At 48.0% G+C, this 23500-nt stretch overlaps 3 protein-coding genes across 3 annotated transcripts; 2 read left to right on the top strand and 1 right to left on the bottom strand.

Moving 5' to 3' along the window:
* The first annotated feature begins 7749 nt into the window (after window positions 1-7749).
* On the top strand, window positions 7750-9949 carry LOC120649062 (non-specific phospholipase C4-like). Its single transcript, XM_039925739.1, has one exon. The coding sequence runs from the start codon at window positions 8221-8223 to the stop codon at window positions 9775-9777; it is 1557 nt and encodes a 518-aa protein (XP_039781673.1). The 5' UTR covers window positions 7750-8220; the 3' UTR covers window positions 9778-9949.
* A 284-nt stretch (window positions 9950-10233) lies between these two features.
* LOC120649061 (cleavage and polyadenylation specificity factor subunit 3-I-like) lies at window positions 10234-13282 on the bottom strand. The gene is made up of 5 exons (XM_039925738.1): window positions 13065-13282; window positions 12889-12986; window positions 12762-12807; window positions 12528-12677; window positions 10234-12113 (listed from the first exon to the last, which is right to left on the bottom strand). The coding sequence occupies exons 1-5, from the start codon at window positions 13218-13220 to the stop codon at window positions 10476-10478; spliced, it is 2088 nt and encodes a 695-aa protein (XP_039781672.1). The 5' UTR covers window positions 13221-13282; the 3' UTR covers window positions 10234-10475.
* A 3897-nt stretch (window positions 13283-17179) lies between these two features.
* LOC120649064 (protein Brevis radix-like 4) lies at window positions 17180-23418 on the top strand. The gene is made up of 5 exons (XM_039925742.1): window positions 17180-17665; window positions 21876-22216; window positions 22309-22441; window positions 22533-22981; window positions 23073-23418. The coding sequence occupies exons 1-5, from the start codon at window positions 17549-17551 to the stop codon at window positions 23149-23151; spliced, it is 1119 nt and encodes a 372-aa protein (XP_039781676.1). The 5' UTR covers window positions 17180-17548; the 3' UTR covers window positions 23152-23418.
* Window positions 23419-23500: the final 82 nt, after the last annotated feature.

The raw sequence follows: 23500 nt of genomic DNA, 5'->3' as shown, positions 1-23500 counted from the left end.
TTCTGTTCGAGGTTTTTTTTTTTTGCCTATGGAACATGTCGGTTTTCCAACTCATCCAAAAGAGAAGATGTCAAAGACAAGTTGAATTTTTGGATTAAAATTCAAAACAACGATCCATCATCTTGTTTTGAGTTACACAATCTATGTCCTTTGTTGAAATGATAACTAGTTATATAATATACAAGTCGTTATCCCATATGCATCTATAATTCATGGCATGGATCACACACAATTTTTGGACACAATGTGGAGTTACATATAAGCTGACAATCAATCGGACGCCAAGACACTACTAGCACCCCATCATCGCCGGTTCAAAATAGCTATCACCGCCACTTTTGGAGTGGTGTTGGATTTATGTCGATGGTGATGGGAGGGTCCACCGGTTTATGAACCGGCAGTGATGAATGTGTCCGCGTTGGTGACGAGGGCTCATCACTGCTGGTTTGTATTTTGAACTGACTGTGAAGACCTTTTTCCATCAAAAAAATATTAATATTGCACCATTTTTACACTATATATTTATAATCTATAACTATTTCTATAAGGTTTCCACCCAATTTTTAAATTTGATCTATTTGGTTTGGTCCATCTCGTATTATTGATAGGTGGGCAGTCCATCCCGTATACGAGTCGGATCAATCACGTAGATCTCTACGAATTAACGCATAGGCACCGATACATATCCGATATTTATACCAACTTTATTCATAGCAATGCACGTGCATAATTATTGCCTAGTAATATATAATTATAGCAGCAGAACTCAACTAAACAACTTGTACATCGAGAATAAATGAAAGTCCATACATCAAGATTAAACACAAAGAGCCCATACATCAAAATTAACCATGACAAGTTAGACATAAATCATAGCAAGGATAAGTAGAAATAATTTTCAGGTATATAGCCTATGATCTCCTCGCTAGATAACATGGAGATCTCGTAAAACAGAGTCCTAGGACGAAACAATTTGGTCAATCTATTCTCTTTGTGCCTTTGCAGAAGGACCGAAAGAGAGGGGGGAAAAATTAAGAGCAACTCTAGTATGGCTACTAAATTTGGGTGAGTAAATGCTCATTTAGAAGCCCACATCTAAAATAGCAGCCCATTTGCTCTCTCTGCTGGAGATTGATTTTTTATGTCCACCGACTAAATTTTTATATGACAGCCCATTTACTCTCTCTACTGGAATTGCTCTATGGGAGAGAAGTGAAAGAGAGGAAGAGGAAAATTAAAATAGGTGGAGAATGCCGCCGGGTTCATTTGTAACGGGCGGTCCTTGCAGAGCGTGTATTCAGATGGGGTGTTTGCGATGATATATTCGGGTGGCCATCCAACTTGCAGGGCGTGTAGACAAATGTCTCTTGGATGCCTCGGCATCTGTCCTCGAAATCGACCTCATAAGATCAAGTTTTATGGTTGCGCTTGCAGCCGGCAAAACAACACTCAAGCATGGACAATAATTAGTACGGCGCAGCACTGCGGCAGCGCGCTGGGAGCTTGGGACAGCGACATCCGGCCAATCAAACTGAGAAGCTGTGTGGCACAGGTCTTTTCGCCCACCTTCGGCCGGCGTCTCACGAGTCGGTCGCTTCAATCTCTCTCTTACTTTCTTTCTTCTCCACGTAATATAAAACGTCGTCTGCTACACGCCGATTATAATATCCGCTCTAACTTGTAGGGTACAGGGTTTGAAATTCGGCGAAAAATTTCGTTTTCGCTACTTACCGGAAAAAAAAAATTCGGTATTTTTCGGAAAATTTCGTTTGAAAATTCAAAATTCAAAAAATTTCGGCCAAAAGTCACCGAAATTCGCCGAAATTTACCGAAATTTCGGAACGAAATTTCGTTTCCGCTAATCACCGGGATTTGCAACGAAAACGAAATGGTTAACCCTGGTAGGGTATAGGGTGGCTCGGCAGCGGGGGCAGGAGGGCGCTTCGGGAAGGCGGAGGGGCGGCTCGGTGTCGGGGCAGACGCGACGGTGAGGCGGAGGTCCGGCTCGGTAGCGGGGCTACAGGCCGCGGCGCCGTTGGCCGGTGGAGAGCGAGAATACGGAGCGACGAGGCACCACTGACCAGGAAGCAAGGAGACTTGGTTTGACTCAGCAGGAAGGAACCGTAGGATGCGACCTGGACGGCGGATGCGGTGTGCATGCCGAGAGACAAATTTGTGCACGGCTATAAATTAGTCTGTCATTATTATTTGTCAATCATTGTGCACGTGGTATATTATTATATTTGCCAAAAACATTCTAATGATATGTAAGGGAAATAGAGCAATTATACTTGTGAGGAGCTAATGAGTCCTTTCAGCTAGCTGTTACCTCCAAACTAACGGTTTTGGCACTGAGAGAAAGTTTGTAAAATTTTGATAGCACTTAGAGAAGATTGGAAATTTTTGTGGCACTGAGGAAAGACCCTTAATTTTTTGTGCCACAGAAATTTAGATAGATTTCTTTAATGCCACTGAAATTTTCAATTTTCTCTCAGTGCCATCGAAATTTTGATTTCTCTCCTCAGTGCCATTTCGTCTCCTTTTCCATCCATGTGCCATTAACTGAGTTCTAAAAAGACCGATGTACCCTTGTCCACCTGTGCGTGGGCAGAGTCCATGAGTGAGAGAAGAGGAGACAGCAGACATGTGGGGCCAGAGGTAATTAATTTTTTCAGACTTCAGTTGATGGCACATGGATGAAAAAAAGGATGAAATGGCACCGGGAGAAATCAAAATTTCGATGGTACGGAGAGAAAATTGAAAATTTCATTGTAGCCATCTAAATTTCTATGGTACGAGCAAGAAAATTCTCTCTTCGTTTATTGCCAGCCGATTGAAACCCTGGAGCCGCGTTCCCAACCCACCCTGCGCCCTCCCCAGTATCCCCGGAGCCGCTTAGCCATTCCCCTCCTCCGCCAGATGTGTTTAAGCTGTATGTTTGTATCAAATAGACACATCATATGTTGCCTGTTTATCGTTACTGACAGTACAAACCCTTTAAGCACCAGTCATGTACAAATTGCCACTTCATAGAGCCACATCAGCTGAATTTGCTATCCAAGTCAATTAGGGTCTGTTTCGTTTATTTGCTGGCTCTTGCCTTGCTTTGCCCAGCGAGGACGGGTATTTGTTAGTCCCCTGAAGCTTAGCTTTGCTAGGCAAACTTGCTTAGCTTGGACAGGATGCGGGACTTATTTGGCTGTCCAGCACGGGCAAGGCTATCTTAGCAGATGTCCCCACCTGATTCATTGCATTGAGCTAAGCAATAAAACATGCTTAGCAGACATTAGATGTTTGTTACAGCACATCAAGACTAATTAAAAGATCTCAGTGCGAAGTCGAGCTCTATCGTCCCCAAATCAAGCACTGCCCATAGGCATTGAAGCTTCATGCAGCGAAAATGAGCTCCAGTGGATTGGATTACTGACAAATCAAGGTCAAATGGACCTCGTCTCTGCAAAATTGTGTTTCATTTCCCCAAATAGCTAGCGCAGCCATCAATTGAAATGTAGCACATGTCCATTGAGAAATTGAGGCTGCTCGAGCAGCGGTGCGTCAAAGTATTCCACCCATTTGTGGATTTGCTTTCTTGTTCATTTTGCAACTTCTAGCTTGCTTGGACAGTTGGACCTATTCCCTAGTTAGTTTGTATGTGAATTGTTTCTTGTCTGGCTAAGAAGCATGAGGAGGAAGAAGGTGTTGAGGATGTGGAGAACCTAATGTTGCTGTCTCTGCCTAACCTTGCTTGGCTGGGTAAGGCTAGGCTTGCCTATTTGGCCTAGGTTGACAAGGAAGCCTAACATGCCCTTAATTGACGTTACTACAATAAAATGAAATCTATTATTATAATTTTGAACCAAGGCGTTGGATGCAAAGTAGTCAGATCTCATCACGCAAAGCTATCCTTCATTAGCCCAGTGGTGTACAGCTATATGCGGTACAAGAATTGGGTGGGACTACACATATATATGTTACGATCAAAGCATTTATATTTTCCTTACCAGTTCAATTCCACTCATGAAATTTGGCAACGAAAATGCTATTAGAACAACTTCTTGTACTTGGTTACAAAGGTCACATTTGAGCAGCATAGGAGGCTGGTTATACTGGAAACCTATCGAATGGGTTCAGTTTGATGGGTGTCTGGTCTGAGTCAAAGCGCAGTATAGGCTTTCTCTTATCATACAATTTAACTGATAAGGATAGTTAACATTGCATAAATGCCGACCAAATGCTGTGTACCAATAGCAGTTATATATTTTTTGATGGGGATAAAAGTTCATGGTGTAGCAAATAGCTTGCACGTAATTTTGAACTTAAAGAACAGTAATTTGTACTTATCGAGCAAATTTCTTGTTATTATTCATTTTTATATTTTTATAACAACATTACTTTGCTATGATAGTTGGACCCCTCTTCAATTTGGACATGAGGTCAGACAAAGAAGCTATGCCCTTTGATGTAAAGGACCTTGAGTCGGAGCTAACCTTGAGGGCCTTGTACAATCGGTGGTGTAGCTACTTCAACATGGCACGTAGCAGTGAGGGCTATCGATTCAACATATTTAAGGAGAACGTTCGTTTAATCTATGAACGCAGAGGTGCTGATCCAAAGAAGTTGGAAGCAAACCATCTCTGTGATGTTACCATAGATGAGCTCTGCCCCCCAAAGTTTGCTCGTCGCCGTTATTAGTGAGGATCTCCATGAACTCGGCAAAGCGGGCCTGCAACTCCACAATAACCTCCAGCCGATCTCCCTGTTGCTTTATAATGTGCTCTTACCTGCTGGTGCATCCTGATTTCACCCCCTCCGTCCACGACTCGATCACGTAGATATCTACATATTAATGCACAAGCACCAATATACATATATGATATTTATACCAACTTTATCCGTAGCAACGCACGTGTATAATTATTGCCTAGTAATATATAATTATAGCAGCAAAACTCAACTAAATAGCTTGTACATCGAGATTAAATGAAAGAGTCCATACATCAAGATTAAAACAAAGATCCCATACATCAAAATTAACCATGACAAGTTAGACATAATAAATCATAGAAAGGATAAGTAGAAATAATTTTCAGGTATATAATCTAAGACCTCCTCGCGAGATAACATGGATCCCGTAAAAGAGAGTCCTAGGCCGAAACAATTTGGGTAATCTATTCTCCCTGTGCCTTTGCAAAAGGACCGAGAGAGGAAAAAAATCTAAAGGAGAGGAGCGAAAGAGAGGAAGAGGAAAATTAAAATAGGTGGAGAACGCCGCCGGGTCATATTACGACCCGGGGGTGATGCTAACATATCACTTTGTAACCGGCGATCCTTGCAGAGCGTGTATTCGGATGAGGCGTTTGCAATGATATATTCGGATGGCCATCCAACTTGCAGGGCGTGTAGACAAATGTCTCCTCGATGCCTTGGCATTTGTCCTCGAAATCGACCTCGTAACTTGTAGGGAATATATTGCCCAAGTATTGAAACTTGGACGAATTCATATCGTAGGCCAGGGCCCTCTCTTTTCCTGATCCCAAGAAGACAATCTCTTTGTAAGGATGGAATCCAAGTACCCACAGATCAGAAATGTAGCAGCTGCTGGTCGTATCCTCAGTGGTTCTACAGCTATCAAGAGAAAAATCGTCTTCATCGAAGCTGTAGCCGCAGTCAGATTGCTGTTTTACTACTGGTGCTGCGGCGGTCGCTCCATCACTATCAGCATAAGCCATGAGATAGTGATTATAGTTGATGTCTTCAAGGATCCAAGGGCCAAACACTGTGTTGTCCAAGTAGCAGCGTGGCAACATCGTCCCTAGATGTTTGTTGCAATGCGTCAACACCCATTCACCCCTCTCATGGTTGGATTCGTCAAGGATCCAAACTCTTAAGCAGGGATCGGCGTAGTACAATGATTGGGCGGCAAGGTATGGCCCCTTTTCAGATTTTCCCAAGACAAGATTTTCTGAATGTATACTAATACCAGGTGGCGGTTTGATTACTCGGTACTCATCTTTTGACAAGCAAATCCTGCAACACATACAATTGTATATATCATCGCATTGTATCGATGTATGTATGTATGCATGCATGAATATTAATGCTTCTGATCATCACTAACGAATTAATTACTAGCTGTTATTGATAAAGTGATGATGAAGGAATGAAGGATGAGCACCGTACCTGAAGAAGAAGTTATTGTGGCAATGCACATAGAGCGTTTGCTTCCAGTAGGCAGCAAAGCAACGGCACTCGCGTTGGGTTTCTGTTTGTTTTCCTAGTCGAATGTCTGCAATGGCCCCAGCGGCCTCCCCTTGTCGGAGGAATGGTCGCTCCTCCCACCGGCCAGTCCTCGACGAGAAGACGTGAAACAGGTAGGGGGATGGAGGCCACTCCGCCTCCGCCGCCGGCGATGATATCATCGATTCTTCTTCACCGTAGTAGAGAGGAGCATAGTTGATTATGAAGACGCTGTAATGTGAGGATATGGTGGGGTCGAACACGAGGTAAGCACTGTCGTGGAAATAGTGTCGTATGCTTGACCTTGGCCATGGAGGGAAGGCAGCAAACCATCCGGTCGCCGGGTTGGCCACGACGCTATCTAGCAAGATGAGGCCGTTGCAATGATCCTTGACCATGCCGGCGTGCCATACGGTCCATGGGTACAGGTGGTGGACGCTGCCGGACACCGTCGAGCCCGAGGGGCGGAAGAACTCGGCTTGGCCGTGATCACCACCCAAGATGTCGAAGTTGAGGAAGATGCCTCCGACGGAGAGCGGCAGGAGGTGGGCGCACAGCAGGCGGCGGCCGTCGATGGCGCGCTTCCACTCGCCGCAGACGCACCTCGACGCGGCGAGATCGCGCGGCGCCAGGCGGCACAAGATCTGAGCGAGCACGTCCTCAGGCAGGAGCAGGACGCGCGTCGTCGTCGTTGTCATCACGTCCCCTTGCTGCTGCTGCTGCTCCGTCATCATCAAATCAAATCAAATTATTAAACCCTAGCTTAAGATGAAGCTCAACTCTACCCTAGCTATATATATATATATATATATATATATATATATATATATATATATATATATATATATATATATATATATATATATATGCTGCAGGCGTGGCGAGTGCGGCCTGTTATGATGTGGATCCCATAGGAAAAGGATTTCGCCGAAACAGTGAAAGGAAACTGAAGATGCCTACATGTAATGCTTGTTATGGTATTATTTTTAGCTGCTAGTTAATTGCTATACCATTACCATCCTAGCTACGGAGGGCAATATATATATATAATTAAGGACGGATCGGATTAGCTGAATTGACCATTGAAAGGAAATTATCCTTGTTTATATATTCTGGCGCCGAGTAGAATACGCCTTGGGAAGCCAATAAGCTCCAGACCAATCAATGGTTTGTTTTTCGAAGGAACAGATCCACCCCTCAGGCCCTCACCATTAGCGCCAGGCCATGCGTACGTGGGAGATTCAGCGCGGGCAGTAACAAGCAGACAATAATTAATGGGGCGACCTGAACTCAAAGCATGACAAAACACTCTGCTGGCTTGGTTCTCCTGGGCAGGTTGCTGCACGAAATCGACAACACGGCAGACAGTTATATTAGCTGTCTGATGGTGTCTGTCTGAAGCAAAAGCAGCGAGCGAGCATGCAAACCAAATGGGCAATGGTCGGCGGCGGGCGGCCTCCAGATGAGACTCCCACAAGCCCAAGAAATTAAGAGTCTAGTTGTTGCGTCTCGTCTTTGGTTGCAAGCATGCCCATCCAGCATTTTCTTTAATTTTTGCAGTGTTCTCGACTCAAAAGGAACGAACTACGTAGAGGTAGCTTGCTAGTAGGTCCTGTGATGCATGCAGAGAAAGATAGATAGATGGAGAGGCAGGTCAATGCATCGCATCCAGCAGCTGCCTTGCTGCCCTTGTCAGCAACTAACACCTCCGGCTCCGGGCTCCGGCCGGCCAGTCAGTTCCTTGCACGCACCGCAGGTTAGATGGATCGGAGTTGGACTGTCCACTTCAATTCATCCACACGCTAGCTGCAAAGTGGAATATCCGCGCGCATCGGAACTCTTCCATCTCTACACTCCATCCCGTTCCATTCCATCCACTAGCAGCTAGTAGATAGTCTCTTCCTTTTTATATCCATGCATCCATCTCTTGTATTGCATGGATCGATGAGCTCCTCTGATCTTCATTAGCTCCTACGTTATTGAATGGCGGGCAAGATCAAGACTGTGGTGGTGCTGGTGCAGGAGAACCGCTCCTTCGACCACATGCTGGGCTGGATCAAGTCGCTGAACCCGGACATTGACGGCGTCACCGGCGACGAGACCAACCGCGTGGACGCCTCCGACCCCTCCTCCCGCGCCGTCCGCTTCAGCGACCGCGCCCAGTACGTGGACCCGGACCCGGGCCACTCCATCCAGGCCATCTACGAGCAGCTCTACGGGACGCCCTTCGTCGACGCCGCCGCCACGCCCATCACGCCGACCGGCGTCCCCGCGCCGCCCATGTCCGGCTTCGCGCAGCAGGCGGAGAAGGAGAAGCCCGGCATGGCGGACACGGTCATGAGTGGCTTCCGCCCCGACGCCGTGCCCGTCTACCGGGAGCTGGTGCGGGAGTTCGCCGTGTGCGACCGCTGGTTCGCCTCCGTGCCGGCGTCCACGCAGCCCAACCGGCTGTTCGTGCACTCGGCCACCTCCCGCGGCCTCGTCAGCAACGACGCCAGCATCCTCGTCGCCGGCCTGCCGCAGAGGACAATCTTCGACAACCTTCATGACCAGGGCTTCTCCTTCGGCATCTACTACCAGTACCCGCCCTCCACGCTCTTCTACAGGAACCTGCGCCGGCTCAAGTACGCCGGCTGCTTCCACCAGTTCGACCTCCACTTCAGGCGCCATTGCCGGGAGGGCAAGCTGCCCAACTACGTCGTCGTCGAGCAGCGCTACTTCGACCTCAAGCTCCTCCCCGGCAACGACGACCACCCCTCCCACGACGTCGCCGAGGGCCAGCGCTTCGTCAAGGACGTCTACGAGGCGCTGCGCTCCGGCCCGCAGTGGGAGGAGGCGCTGCTCGTCATCACCTACGACGAGCACGGCGGCTTCTACGACCACGTCCCCACCCCCGTCGGCGTGCCCAGCCCCGACGGCATCGCCAGCGCCGCGCCCTTCTTCTTCCACTTCGACCGCCTCGGCGTCCGCGTCCCGGCGCTCTTCGTCTCGCCGTGGATCGAGCCGGGGACCGTCCTGCACCGGCCCTCGGGACCCTACCCGACGTCCGAGTTCGAGCACTCCTCCATCCCGGCCACCGTCAAGAACATCTTCAGCCTCGACGGCTTCCTCACCAAGCGCGACGCCTGGGCCGGCACCTTCGACTCCGTGCTCACGCGCGACACGCCGCGCGCCGACTGCCCAGTCACCCTGCCTGAGCCCGTGAAGCTGCGGCACACGGCGGCGGCGGAACATGCCCCGCTGTCGGAGTTCCAGGAGGAGCTCGTCCAGCTCGCCGCGGTGCTCAACGGCGACCACACCAAGGACTCCTACCCGCACAAGCTCGTCGAGGGCATGACGGTGCCGGAGGCGGCCAAGTACTGCGTCGACGCCTTCAGGGCCTTCTTGGACGAGTGCGACCGCTGCAGCAAGTGCGGCGAGGACGGCTGCCACATCCCCACCGTGAAGCCGTCGTCTGCTGCGCCGGGCAAGAACAAGAGCAGCTTCGCGTCCATGGTGCTGGCTTGCCTTGCGTGTGCCCATCCATCTTCCTCTTCCTAGACGTCACGCTACTTCTTCGTTCTCTCTGTCTCATCAGGGAACGAGATGGGTTGCTTGCTAGCTCATACTTGGGTTTGTGTTGCAGCAGGGGAAGAGCAGTGTACAGAGCCTGATTCATTATACGATTTAATTTACAGAGCCTGATTGATATGGTTTATTCTACTGGGTCCCACATCATGGAGATTGGTGAGACAGATACATTTGCATTTCAATTGTTGGTATTGACCCTCCCAATTGCATAACAGATTGACAGTAAATACATGGGAGCAAGCAAATCACCAAAAAACACTTCGGATTTCAAAAAGGCCAAGTGATTTTGTTGCATCTGCTGTTAATGTTACTAGGAATCTGAAAGCAATTCTTTAGCTGTAACTTCTCTTCGGAAGAGTGCATGAAACATAAACCAGCATACATCAATTGCAAATTAAAATGAATTAAAAAAAGACACAGAAAAGATATTCTCAAAGAAAGAAGGTTAACATAGTAAGAGTAGCTGTTAGTAGAAATTAGTACAATGTTGTAACTCATGTTTCAGAGGGAGTACATAGGCTCAGAGCACTAATCATTTCGTGTTTTCAACAACTGTGGTACAAGACATTTGACTCAAAAAAAAAAAGTTCTGCTCTCTAAATGAAGTCGAATGTTGAGCTAGGAAATGTTGGATAATAAGTCTAAAGCATGATCTTGGCACCTCCAGATCAAGAGGCTAAAAGTGGGATTGGTCTCACAGCACCCTGTATGCGACGGAAAGCAGTCTTGATCCGTTCTTTCAGTGTAGCATTTTCACATTCAACATCACCACTCCTCCCATCCAAGTGTGCCACATCTCCATCGACGGATATGACAAATTTCCCTTCCTCTCCAACTTTAACATCACCAAAAAGCGACACCATAAGAGAATACACTACCTTTAGTGCTACCCTTTCTGTATCTTCCTTGGTCTTCGCTGCTTCTTCAACCGGAACAACTTTTGGACCCTCACGGCCTATGTTCAAGACCACAGCCACCACAGAATCAGACACCATGTCGCTAATGGGATCCGATGACCATTGCAGCGTAACATAGCTTTCTGACTCTTGGCGAACTGTCACTCGTTCATGCACAATAAGTGTGGGAACATCAGATTCTTCAGTTGCTGACTCCACGCTCTCATATATTTGCTTCAGCCTGTACTTTATGACTTCAAAAGAACCAGAGTAAGGGACCGCAATGCGTTGAGTGATGTTAGCTGTAGATAACTGTGTGAACACTCGGAGATCTTCAGGAGCCATAATCTGATATGTGAACCCTTTTTTCACAAGTAAGCCACCCGATGACTCTCCACCTTCTGGTACGCTCTCTGCCAGCCTGCCAATAGTCTTGGCCATTTTCTCACAGGTGAAATACATCTCCACTGATTGGCAGTTCTTGGGAGAAACAATTTTGGTGTTTGTCCCATCAAACTGAGAAATAAGTTTCTGTTTAAGCCTTGACATTTCATTTGCTTCTCCATGCACAAGAATAATGTTGGGTGGCCGAAGTTCATCCAAAAAGTTGCTTGTCTGAGGGAAATCAGCATGAGCTGAGAAAGATATATAGTGAACCTGCATATGAAGAGGAGCAGTGAGCCCATTAGCTAGCGTCACTTCTCTTGGCTCGTTGATAATGGTCTTTGCAAGGGTCCCCTCCACAACATAGCCTGGAATAACACAAGCATTCTTCTTATCTGTGCACCACTTATCAAAAAGCTGCCTGGAGAGACCGCTCTGAAGACCACCTGGACTAGCCATCACCACTGAAGGACCTACGTCATGGAAATTCTCAATGCTATTCAAGGACTCGATATGCTTGAAAACAAAGGGATTGGACTGTGCAAACTGGTTCCGTATCCTTTCATTCATGGAGTTTATGTATGTCTGGTAGACAGCCATGCACCTCTTTGCAAGAGGGGAGGCATAATAGATTGGAATCTTATGGAGCTCTGGGTGCTTGGACCAATACTCATCAAGGATAAGCAACAGCTCTTGTGCTCTGCCAAGAGCAAATGCTGGGATAAGAACACGACCCCCATGTGAAACAGTATTGTGGATGACCTCAGTAAAGCGCTTCTCGCGTACAATCCTGGGCTGATGTTGTTGTATGCCATAAGTCGACTCAATAATGCAAATATCTGGGGAGAACTGTGGGAGCTCAGCAGCTCGTAGGTGGCGGTCTTCTTCACGGGAGTAGTCACCAGTGTAAAGAATGCGCACACCAGCGATATCCACCATGAACATGGCGGCACCAAGTACATGGCCAGCAGTGTAGCACCAGAAACGTATGCCATTAACTTCCAATGTCTGGTGGAAATCGATAACCTGTGCAACACTTTAGATTAATAAAATTGTCTTACCTGAATAAAATAGCCTTTGTTTTCTTCAAAAAAAAACCTTTGAACAATCACCAGCACAGTTCTGCATCTTCTCTAAAGATGAAATATAAGATTATGCTTTTGGGGGGGGGGGGGGGGGGGGGGGGGAGTGAGCAGCTATGGCATGCTGCACTAAGCAGAGCATCATGAGCAGTAGCATTATAAGGATTGTTTGCCATTCAGAGATGCACTAACATAAGCATTTAAAAGGGTAAAACAGATGCTAACATGATGAGGCAGAGTTGAAGGTAGAGAGATCAAATATAATTTCACAAGTCTCTAGCTATCATCTTCGCAAAAAAAAAAAAGCAATGACTTTGCCGCGGAAAGAGAAACAAGCACAAGCAAGGACATAGCATACCTCAATTTTCTCCATAGAGCGAGCAATGTCATTCTCATTATACAGCATATCCTCCACGGAAACTTTGCTGACTTTGACATAATCCGTAAGCAGCAGCTTGTAAATAGCCTTTGTCGCATGGGTCATAAACACCCTGCCCTGGAACGTAGTCTGTGGAAATGACCCAGGAAAGGAAATTTGAGCCACAAGGCAGCATGACAAGAGCAGTGTCGCAAATCTGTAGGCGAAAATTACCTTCTCGAGGAAATAGGGCAGCGAGGCGGCATGGTCCAAGTGAAAGCTGGAATTTTGCAAAGGTTATTAGGCATGCAGAGGGCGCAGGGGTGAGTAGGCAATGCAAGTGAAAGGAGGGATTACTGACTGGGTGATGAGGAGGACGTCTATGGTGGAGGGATCGATCTCGTCGAAGTAGGGCAGCGCCGCCATGCCGGAGTAGGCCGGGTGGATGCCGCAGTCGAACTAACAAGAGCAGAAATCAGCAGCAGCAGCAGCAGCAGCGACGAATTGGAGGAGGGGGTGGGGGGATTGGTTGCTTACGAGGACGGTGCGGCCCTTGAAGGTCATGTGGACGCAGGAGCGGCCGACCTCGCTGCCGGCGCCCAGCGGCGTGATGACCATCTGGTCGCCCTCCCGGGCGCCGGAGGTGGGGCGCTTTCCCGCCAGCGAGGCGGTCGGCGCGGCGACGGACGCCATGGTTGCCCTTGTCCGCCGCTCCGGGGTGGGTGGGATTTAGGGTTTGGGAACGGCTTCTTCGCGGGCCGTGTGAAAGCTGGGCCGGGCCATACTTTGAACACAAGTCTTCCTTTCCTTTCTGCTTCTGCTAGATGGTGGTGGCCTGCATCATGTCTTCCTCATCATCCTTATTATTATTAAAAATGGAAAATGAGGGAGGGCCCCACGTGTCATTAAATTGGGTCTCGTCGAATTAATCCAACGGTGGAGTGCGTGTGTAAAGAAGAGACACGTGCAGTATGTATGCATACTGGCTCAGCACTCGGCAGCAGCAGATGCTTTGAGGCTTTGAACAAGAGAGACAGATCCTGGTGCCTGCCACCTGCGCCGCCACTGGGGGAAGAAGAAGAGACTCAAGGCGGCAGCAGGGCAGCAAGACTGCCATGCCTACGTATAGGAAGGAGCATGGCATTTGGGTGGGAGGATCCCCATGCCATCGAGGCCGGCGTGCGTGCTCATCATGCGTGTCGTGGGCGTTCGTGTGCGGCGACAGTGTGTACTGCCATCATGGCGACCACCCGGCCGGCCACTTCCACTTGGTTGCCTGCCTGCCTGCCCCTGCGCCAATTAGTAAGGGAGATTCCTGAGAGCAAGCCCCGTAAGCTTGGCTAATAGTCAAGCCACATCATTTGTAGACTAACTTAATAGACTACCCATACATCGGTTAGTCTCTTCACGAATTCCAAAAACATTTTTCATTTACTTGGGACCCATCACGTTCCCCTCCTCCATGCTCTTCCGTAGCTCCCACCTCGCCAAGCCGCCTCGCTCTCCGCATCTTTTTTTTCGCCGCGTGGCTCGCTCTCCCGTACGGGGCACGGTAAATCGACCGGCGCCGAAGCACGCGACAAGCTGATTCTCTCTCCTAATTTCTCTCTCCGGCACGTCGGATTTTTCTGACGTGGCTCGGCGAATGGACTTGTTTGGCTGGTGCTAGAATTGTAACGTGCTAGAAATAGTAATAACTTTGACCGTTAATTACGGTGTCAAACAAAGTCAGTTTACAAAATCAACTTCAGAACCCCGACTCTGACCGCGCGATTAGAGGACGGTTATTGTAGCATCACTGTAGTAAACCATCGATTAATTACCATCATTAGATTCGTCGCGAAAAGTTACACCCATCCCTAAAAAGATTTTACAAATAGACTTCATTTAGTGTTTCATGCTGCCAGATTTTTTTTCCAAAAAACATGAGCGCTAGGAATCTTGCGGAACCAAACAAGACCCAGCTAACGTGGATTATTGTACCTGCTCTGAGCGAGCATTATTATGTCGGTCGGATGCCATGGCCGTCGAGATGTTCTGTTCTGCTCATCGTCGGCTGCGCGGCGTGCGGCCGTTCCATTCTTCCATCTCTCTCTGTATGTACAACATGAACGATGCTTGCTCTCGGAACAGTGGGATTTGATGACAAGTTTTATAATCCTCTATCCAGTTTTGATAAATATATTTTTATATAGCACCAAATGTGATTATCAATCTAATAAACCCCAACTCAAAGTGGCTACTAGTATAGCTTTTACATCAGTATCATGCATGGGGACCGTGCGTGAACTCCACGTCATTCATCGATGTGGTTATTAATTGGCCTAATAAGCCCCAACTCTTAGCGAGGACATGCATGATGCCAACTTATTACTTATTATTAAGCCTAATCCATTAGTGGTACAAATAAATGCATGTGAAACGCTCAGACGATCGAGAATGTATGCTGGCTGCTGCTAATGATGGATCATCGCTAGCTGCGCCGGCTGGCCTCGATAATCTCCATCATCTCTCTCTACTTCGTCAAAGTTTGTCACCACAGCCATCATGATCATGGGCGCGCATATAACCCTGTAATTCAAGTGGAATTAGCTACCACGATCGGCCTGCTCATGATCATCATCACCTCCTCCGATCCCTCCCTGTATGTTAGTTTATCTCATCACCAATCTAAGCTGGTAGGTATGGTATGGTAGTACGGGCGGGGCCATGCCAGTTGAGATCACGGGATGGATCGATCGGGGACACGCACGAACCGACGACGCATGCAGCGCAGCGCAGGGGATGGATGGCTCGGAGAGACAAAACAACAGGCCTCTGCCGTCTCTGCAACAAGCAAGGGCAGTAGTGGAGGCAGCTGCTAGCGGTAGCAGTAGGAGCGAGCGAGCGGCCGACCAGAGCGGCAGCTGCCAGCCAGCACCACAACAGTATACAGAGAGCAGCAGCAGCAGCAGCCTTGACATGCACCATGAGCTGCTGGAGCCTGGAGGTAGGTATCAGCGAGGCTCCATCCATCGATGGATCAGCTTCTGCACGCACGCCGCATGCGGCAGCTCAGCTAGTTTGTACTCGTAGCTGGGGCTTTTCTTTTGGATCACTAGGACTAAACTAAAATTTAGATGACTACGTAATAAACATTAGATAATTAAACTTTAGTCTAATATATGTTTGGATCCGTTGACTAAACTTTAGGTGCGGGAAACTATTTCAAACACATGAATGGATAAAACTAAGCTTTAGTCCGAATCAGATGGGTTCTATAGACTAGATTAAACTTTAGTTAGGATGAATCTAACCTATAGTCTAAAGTTTAATCCACTTGTTTGGATCACCTAATAGACCTAAAGTTTAGTCAATAGATCCAAACACGAGTCTACACCCACGATCAAATCGAGTAGTGAAGAAAGATACACACACAGCTTGGCCCTGTTTGGTTCTCTACACTAGTAAGTGCTAGTAAACTTTGACCACTAATTACGGTATTAAATAAAGTCAGTTTACAAAACTAACTTTAGAACCCCTACGCTAGGAACTTTGAAGAATCTAATGAGGTCTTTGACCGCGGGATTAGAGAATAGCTATTGTAGCATTACTGTAGCCAATAATCGATTAATTACCGTCATTAGATTCGTCGCGAAAAGTTATATTCATCTCTAAAAAAGTTTTGTAAATAGACTTCATTTAGCGCTCCATGCATGCGAGATTCCTTTCTTGGCTTGTGTGCACTAGGAGAACCAAACAAGACCATGGTGCAGTTGCAAGTTACAGTGTAGTACGCGTCTCCTGCATGGTCATGGCGCCGCAACAGTTGCAGTGTAGTACGCGTCTCCTGCATGGTCATGGTGCCGCCCAGCCAGACCACCAACGAACTCGGTCGGTCGTGCCGTGCCCGTGCGTGCATGCTAGAGTGGAGTAGTAGGGGCCAACACCCAGGCAGCACCGGCTCATGTTGTTTGCTGATCGAGCCGAGCCCATTGGACTGGACACTCGGCCAGGCAGGCAGGTGCAGGCCCAATGCGAGGCAAAGCAACGAAGCATGCTGGGCACAGCCATCCTGGCTTGCACGGCTAGTCGTACTAGCACTGCACTGCCATCCATATCCTTATATATATATAATATAATATAATACTTCTTCGGATTGATAAACAAAGTCGTTTCGAACATCGACACAGTCTTAAAAAAACAATTTTGATCACTATTTTTACTATAAAAAATTATAAAAAATAATCAATATAAATTTTTACAAAACTATATTTCAAGATGAATCTTCTTACATCGCTTAATGTTTTCAAACTCAACCTACAATAATTTATTTATAGTCAAAATGTAAAAAATTTGACTTGAGATAAATTCAAAAATAGTCTGTTTACCAACCAGGGTTAACCATTTCGTTTTCCGGTCAAATCCCGGAGTTTAGCGGAAACGGAATTCCGAAATTTCGTTGAATTTCGGTCGAAATTTGTTGAATTTTGAATTTGAAAACGAAATATACCGAAAAATACCGAAATTTCGGATCCCGGTAACTAGCGGAAACAAAAAATTTTCCGAAATTTCGGCGAAATTTCGCCGAAATTGTTAACCCTGTTACCAACACGCGCTGCTCATGTTGGCTGCTGATGAGCGTGACTATATAAATAGGAGCTAGCTAGGGATATAGTATTGAGAGCGCGCGGCGAGTATATAGCTAGTATCTAGCAAGCTGCATGCTGAGAGCATTCCGTCACTTGCACACCTGCTAGCTAGCTAGCTCTATCTACTACTAGCAACGTACGCAAGGAGCACCACCGTACCACTCACTCACTCACTCACTCACTCACCGATCCATCCAAGACATACAACATCACACACTCTTCGTGCCTGCTTGGAGCCGTGACACTAGCAGATCTCTCTGTCTGAAGCTGAGTAGCTTGGTCGTGGCTGGTGACCCAAGAAGAAGATATCGTATATATAGAAGAGACCGGCTGAAGAAGAAGAAGAAGAAGAAGAAGAAGAAGAAGAAGCTAAGAGACCCAGGAAGGAAGATGCTGGCCTGCATCGCGTGCGTGAAAGAAGAAGGCGGCGGCCGGGACCGCGACCGCGATGACGCTGCGCGGTCCGGCGCCGGCGACACCCCGACCGTCAAGTCGCTCACCTCCCAGGTACGCGTGCATCTCGATCGTATTGATCTGTGCTGTGGTGTATTAGTAGCAGCATGCGTATTCATTCTGTTCTTGCACTCCTCCTCTTCGATGGGTACGGTTCTTGAGCTTGCTGCTGTTATGTTTCTTCTTGCAATGGAGAGGTATATAGCTCCTGTCTTTGGCGACAGCTCCGTCCCGTCCGTATATATATAGTAACTGTACGTAGCAGTATGCAGAGTACTGATGAGTCACATCGTATATACTTGCATACACTGCGCGCCTCTGGCTAGCTCTTCAATTTCTCTAGCTAGCTAGCTAGGTAGCTCTCAGGACAGGAGAGGAGATTCAGAGATAGATTCCTACGGCTTCTGTACTGTCGTCGTGCACCTGCGTCTGCATTCATACCATACCCGACCACCTGCATTCATTCATATCCGGCTTCCCTCCCTCATCCTATATATGGGACATACTCGATCCCTACACGAAGAACACAAATAGTGAAACAAAACTAAGCGAGGGGTTTGTTTGAAATTTGAATTCGGATACACACATCAGTAGTTGTAGTTCTGTTCTGAACAAAAAAGAGAGTAATAATAAACTGCTGAATAAAGCCATATACTACTCCTGTATGGTTGGCATGATGATTGCGCCAGCCAGCAGGCCAGCTACTCACTGATCGAGCTGCTAGTGGGGTAATACGCACGTAACGTAATAAGAATTGAAGGAGCAGAGCAGAGCAGAGCAGGAGTAGTCATCAGTGAGCTAGGCAGGCGTGGGCGTGGCGTCGCTTTCGTCGGCAGCGCCCCCGAAATCGGCGACATGTCGTGGCCCTCCTCCCTCTATCCCCTCTGCTCTGCTTGGACGGTGTTGGTGTTGGTGTTGGAGTTGGACCCCGCCGCGCCGCGCTGCCTACCATGGATGGCATCCATGCCCACCATCACCATGGATGGATGGTGCTCCCTCTTGGCTCAGGTAGGTCGCGCGCGGCTACCGAGGCCGCGGCCGGACGGTAGCAAGCAAAGGGATTGGGATCGTTGCCCTTGCGCGCGCGCGTGTCGGCATCCAGACCAAATCATGGCAGGGCTTTGCTTCTTTTCTTTTGCTTTCTTCCATGGGCCCTGTTTGGTTTACCTATGGTACCTATAGCACACGATTCCCGAGAAAAGAATCTCACATGTATGGAGTATTGAACGAAGTTTATTTGCAAAACCTTTTCACGGATGTGTGTAATTTTTCACGAAGAATCTAATGATAGTAATTAATCGATGATTGGCTACAGTTATGCTACAGTAACCACTCCTCTAATCGTGCGGTCAAAGACCTCATTAGGTTCGTCTCGCGAAGTAGCACAGGGTTGTGGAGTTAGTTTTGTAAATTGCCTTTATTTAGTACCCTTAATTATTGGTCAAAATTTTTATGCTACTTGTGCTCCTTCAAACAAACAGGCCCATGGACTTGGATGCATGAGACTGTACGTTTGGCGTCGATCCCGATGGCTGGGCTGGCCCCCCGCGTCCTCTAGCTCCTTTCATTCCTCCTCTCCTCTCCGATCCGATCCGCCCGTCCTGTGTACACTACACACGCGCAGACGCATCATGTGTTCACACGACACGAGCTCAAGCAACGGCAGCGCAAGCGAAGCAGAGTTTATTAGGAGCTAGCTAGCACTCCGATCCATTGGATTGGAGTAGAGATCGAACAACAATTTTCCTTGTCCCTTTTCGCTTTTCTCGATCTCTTCTTCTTTACTTACTCGGACGATCAAAGAAAAGAAGAAACTAAAGCAGATCGATGAGATGCTCCATCGGCTACCTCTGACGTCCTGAGCGCCACAAACAACAAAAAACAAAAAGAAGGAAATTAAAGCGAAAGAGGAGAAGAAGCTAAGGTCTCTTTCGGCAAAGCCAAACACCAGCACATACAGGCTGCATGCTCCTCCTGGAAGCTCCCCCTCTTTCCTTTTCGCTTTTTGTTAATAATATATATGTATCCATGATGCTGAAATGCTATGCTTCTAGATCAATCTGATCGCCACGCCTTTAAGTTCAAAGTTCAAAGCGCGCCTTTTTTTTGCCCCTCTTCTGTTCCATCACGACCGTTGTTGTCCCACCCGAGTTCAGATAGTATGGCTGCATGGTTTTCAAAATTCAGATCACCTACTGTGAAAACGTAACCTCTTAGCAGGCTGGCAGGCAAAAAGATCGGTGCAAATTTGTGTGATTGAACTGATCATAGGCTTGCAATGCAATTGTTCACTAATTTGCTGCCTGTAGAAGCTCTCCAATGATCACTGTTGTTACTTGTGACATTCTATGGGATTTTCATCACAGTAAATCAGCGAACTTGGAAAGTCTTGTCCTTCTTGCTACCTTCAAAATTTCAGAGTCCTACTCCACATATAATTAACTAAACAGTTGAATTACTGAACCACACTAGTGACTAGTCAGTGTCGGCTGCTTTGTTTGTTTAGATGTTTAAACTGGACCGAGCAACACATACGTCAAAGGCAGTCAAAATTAGAGGGCAGATTTATAGTGTAGGCTCAGGCCTGCCTGGTAGATACCATCACCTTTCACTTTGTGTCATGTCCTTCCATTCCCTTGGAGATGGAGAGAGAGAGAGGCAGAAGACATCGTGGAACAAATTAAGGAAAGCACAAAGTGCGGCCATGGACTATTCCCTTGTTCTTTTCTCTCTTATATATATAATTAAAGAAGCTTTCTTTCAGCTCCAACTCCCTATCCTGTGGCCTTATGCACATCTTTGATTTCCCCTACCATATTTTCCTTCTTTTGGCTTTTGGGTCAGTAAAGTATGTAGGCATGCATGTTCTTCATCAGACGAGACTGATATAACGATACATGGGTTCTTCATTGCTTTCTCGAAAGGAGAGATGGATTGGTGGTGCAGTGCCGTAGTGTAAACCTGCAAAATGCAAAAGAGATCCTCTGGATGGATGGATGGGGATGTTGCCTTGCTGCTTTATTTGCATCTCACCCGGAAGCAAGGCAAGAATCCTCCAAGCATTGGGATCATCAGTTTATTTTAAATCTTGGATGGAAAAGAAGCCACCAGGCCTGAAAAGATGCATGCATCTTGCATTGCATCGCAGGAGGAGTATCATCAAAGGGGGAAACTGAACTGTAGATGAAACATACAAGTGAGAGGGTGTGCTGAAGCTGAAAAGAGGATAAAGTAAAGTGAACATTGCCAGAGAATCCATCCTTGTTTTAAGCGGCTGTAACTGTACCTCCAAACAAACTTGTTTCCCAGCTTTTTTTTTTTACCCCGTGGTAGAATAAGGGTTTACCACACACATATCATCTACTAGACTCTAGTGTGGAAGGCTGGAAGCTACCATCAGTCTTCTCCACAACTCATCTGAGTGTGAGCAACATGACATTCTGAGGTCTGAACTGAATAAATATAAGTGGCTGATTAGGTATAGGTCAAATAGTGGACCTACTAGAATGCAAGACAATCTTTGAAAACATGTCGTTGCTTGACCCCTAAAGAGGTAGCACTAGCAGTGCATAGTTTGACCGAAGCAATCAAGAGATACAGAAGCTCCACACCTGCAGAGAGCAGAGCAGAGTGCTTGTAAAATGCAGTGTTCCAGTGGTAGTCAAAGATTAGCCTACCTAATTTTGGTAATACAGATAAGTGAAAATGTTAGCTTAACATGCTAACATTAACGCACGTATGTCAAATATGTTCAAGTTCCTCTACAACCAAAGATCTAGATAATAACGGTGCAGATATGTGCTAGTTGACCGGGCAGCAATAGTACTGACCGGCCAAAAACTCTGCTTCAGTATATGAGACCTCTGAAGAAGAACACTGAATGTTGCTGGAGACCATCCAGTAGTGTGGCCTGCTTTACAGTATTTTTTTTTTTGAAAGATTGCTTTACAGTAAATTCGCACCTGTCTATATGTTCCAAAGTCCAAAATAGTGCAAAACTCACTCGAAATCAACATGCATCGTCCACACTCTGCTTTAAAATCACTGAACTCTGAAGAATGTAATTTCTCCGTCCGAACTCTGAAGCCTTATGCTGTCATGCTGCCTTAGGAACAGTGGAACACTGGCTGACTGATGAAACCATGCATTGCTTGACAATGATAATCTTTGATTGCCGTCCGATCATTTTACTCTGAGATGATGCAGTCATGCAAGTTCTGCGACACAGTCCGGCAGCTGATCTGAATTTGATGGGCATGCGCAGCTCAAGGACATGGTGCTGAAGCTGTCCGGCACGCACCGGCAGCAGGGCGCGCAGCAGAGGCGCGGGGGATCGCCGCCGGCGAGGGGCCGGGCCACCTCCATCTACCGCAGCGGCTACTACCGGCCGGGCGTGGTGCAGGACGACATGGCGGTGCCCCCGGCCACTTACCTGGGCGCGTCGAGCGCGAGCGCGAGCTCCACCCCGGCGTGGGACTTGGCAGGCCGCGCGGAGGGCGAGGCCATGGCCAGGGAGTGGGTGGCGCAGGTGGAGCCGGGCGTGCAGATCACCTTCGTGTCCCTCCCGGGCGGCGCCGGCAACGACCTCAAGCGCATCCGGTTCAGGTTGTCTTTGTCGTCCGAATATCATTTGATCTGACTGACTGACGATGGCATCCATCATCGCCTCGCCTGATGAACATGAACGATGCATGCAGCCGCGAGATGTACGACAAGTGGCAGGCGCAGAAGTGGTGGGGCGACAACAACGAGCGGATCATGGAGCTCTACAACGTGCGGCGCTTCAGCCGGCAGGTCCTCCCCACGCCGCCGCGCTCCGACGACGGCGAGGTCAGTCGCAATCGCAACGATTAAAGCTGCGTTGCATCAAAAGACTCCACGGAATAATATAAAGCAGCTGTCTGTTTGCTCTGCACTTCAGAGGGAATCCTTCTACTCGCAGTCCCAGGTGGGCTCCATGGCAGGGAGCCCTGCCGCCACCCCGTCGCCGGCGCCGCTCACCCCGGACAGGATCAGCTGGGGCGCGTTCGCGCGGCCGCCGGGCGCCGCGCGGCAGCAGCAGCAGCAGCACAGCTTCCGCCCGCTCTCGCCGCCGCCGCCTTCCTCGTCCAACCCATCGGAGCGGGCCTGGCAGCAGCAGCAGCGGCAGAACCACGGAGCATCAGCCGGCAAGAGCCCCGCGGCCTCAGAGGCCACCGCCACCGCCACCGAGGCGGCGAGGACGACCACCTCGTCGAGGGACGACGTCTCCATCAGCAACGCCAGCGAGCTGGAGGTGACGGAGTGGATCATCCAGGACGAGCCCGGCGTGTACATCACCGTCAGGGAGCTCGCCGACGGCAGCAGGGAGCTACGCCGTGTCAGGTTCAGGTCAGCTCCACTCCAAAACATCTCTTGTTACATACAATGCATGGTTACTGATGATGTTATGATGAACGGGCCGTGTGTTTTGCATTTGCAGCCGCGAGAGGTTTGCAGAGCTGAATGCCAAGCTGTGGTGGGAGGAGAACAAGGAGAGGATACAGGCTCAGTACCTTTGAAACAGCACAACTTGGTGATCTGCTGCCACTAGGGACACACAATTAATCTGGTATAAGTATATACTACTAGAGTTTGTGTTTGAGTTTGGAGATGGGGGAGAGATAGGGGCCGGGGTGATTAATTTGGAGCTGGGAGAGATAGGAGGGGATCAGGAAACAAGGAAATGTTCATGCATGTTTAGGGCACCTGGCAGCCCAGGTAACTTGTGATTGGTGTACCGTGCTAAAGTTTTACCAATCAGTCACTATGCCCAATTCTCGTTTTCATTCTTCTGATCTGATGCCACTCAGGGTAACACAATGGCTAGCATTTCTTTGTCCCCTCTATAAGTGTACTCCTATATGCATG

Source organism: Panicum virgatum, chromosome 9K, assembly GCF_016808335.1.
Source record: "Panicum virgatum strain AP13 chromosome 9K, P.virgatum_v5, whole genome shotgun sequence".
NCBI lineage: Eukaryota > Viridiplantae > Streptophyta > Magnoliopsida > Poales > Poaceae > Panicum > Panicum virgatum.
Note: the sequence above shows the minus strand (reverse complement) of the source record. Positions and strands in the feature narration are given on the sequence as shown.

What these genes read in the sequence shown, in the direction of transcription:
- LOC120649064 (XM_039925742.1), top strand. Translation starts at nt 17,549, where the DNA reads ATGCTGGCCTGCATCGCGTGCGTGAAAGAAGAAGGCGGCGGCCGGGAC. An exon ending in CTCAAGCGCATCCGGTTCAG is followed by an intron (nt 22,217 to 22,308) that starts GTTGTCTTTGTC and finishes CGATGCATGCAG; the next exon opens with CCGCGAGATGTACGACAAGT. An exon ending in CGCGCTCCGACGACGGCGAG is followed by an intron (nt 22,442 to 22,532) that starts GTCAGTCGCAAT and finishes TCTGCACTTCAG; the next exon opens with AGGGAATCCTTCTACTCGCA.
- LOC120649062 (XM_039925739.1), top strand. Translation starts at nt 8,221, where the DNA reads ATGGCGGGCAAGATCAAGACTGTGGTGGTGCTGGTGCAGGAGAACCGC.
- LOC120649061 (XM_039925738.1), bottom strand. Translation starts at nt 13,220, where the DNA reads ATGGCGTCCGTCGCCGCGCCGACCGCCTCGCTGGCGGGAAAGCGCCCC. An exon ending in TGCCCTATTTCCTCGAGAAG is followed by an intron (nt 12,678 to 12,761) that starts GTAATTTTCGCC and finishes TCATTTCCACAG; the next exon opens with ACTACGTTCCAGGGCAGGGT. An exon ending in GCTCTATGGAGAAAATTGAG is followed by an intron (nt 12,114 to 12,527) that starts GTATGCTATGTC and finishes AGTGTTGCACAG; the next exon opens with GTTATCGATTTCCACCAGAC.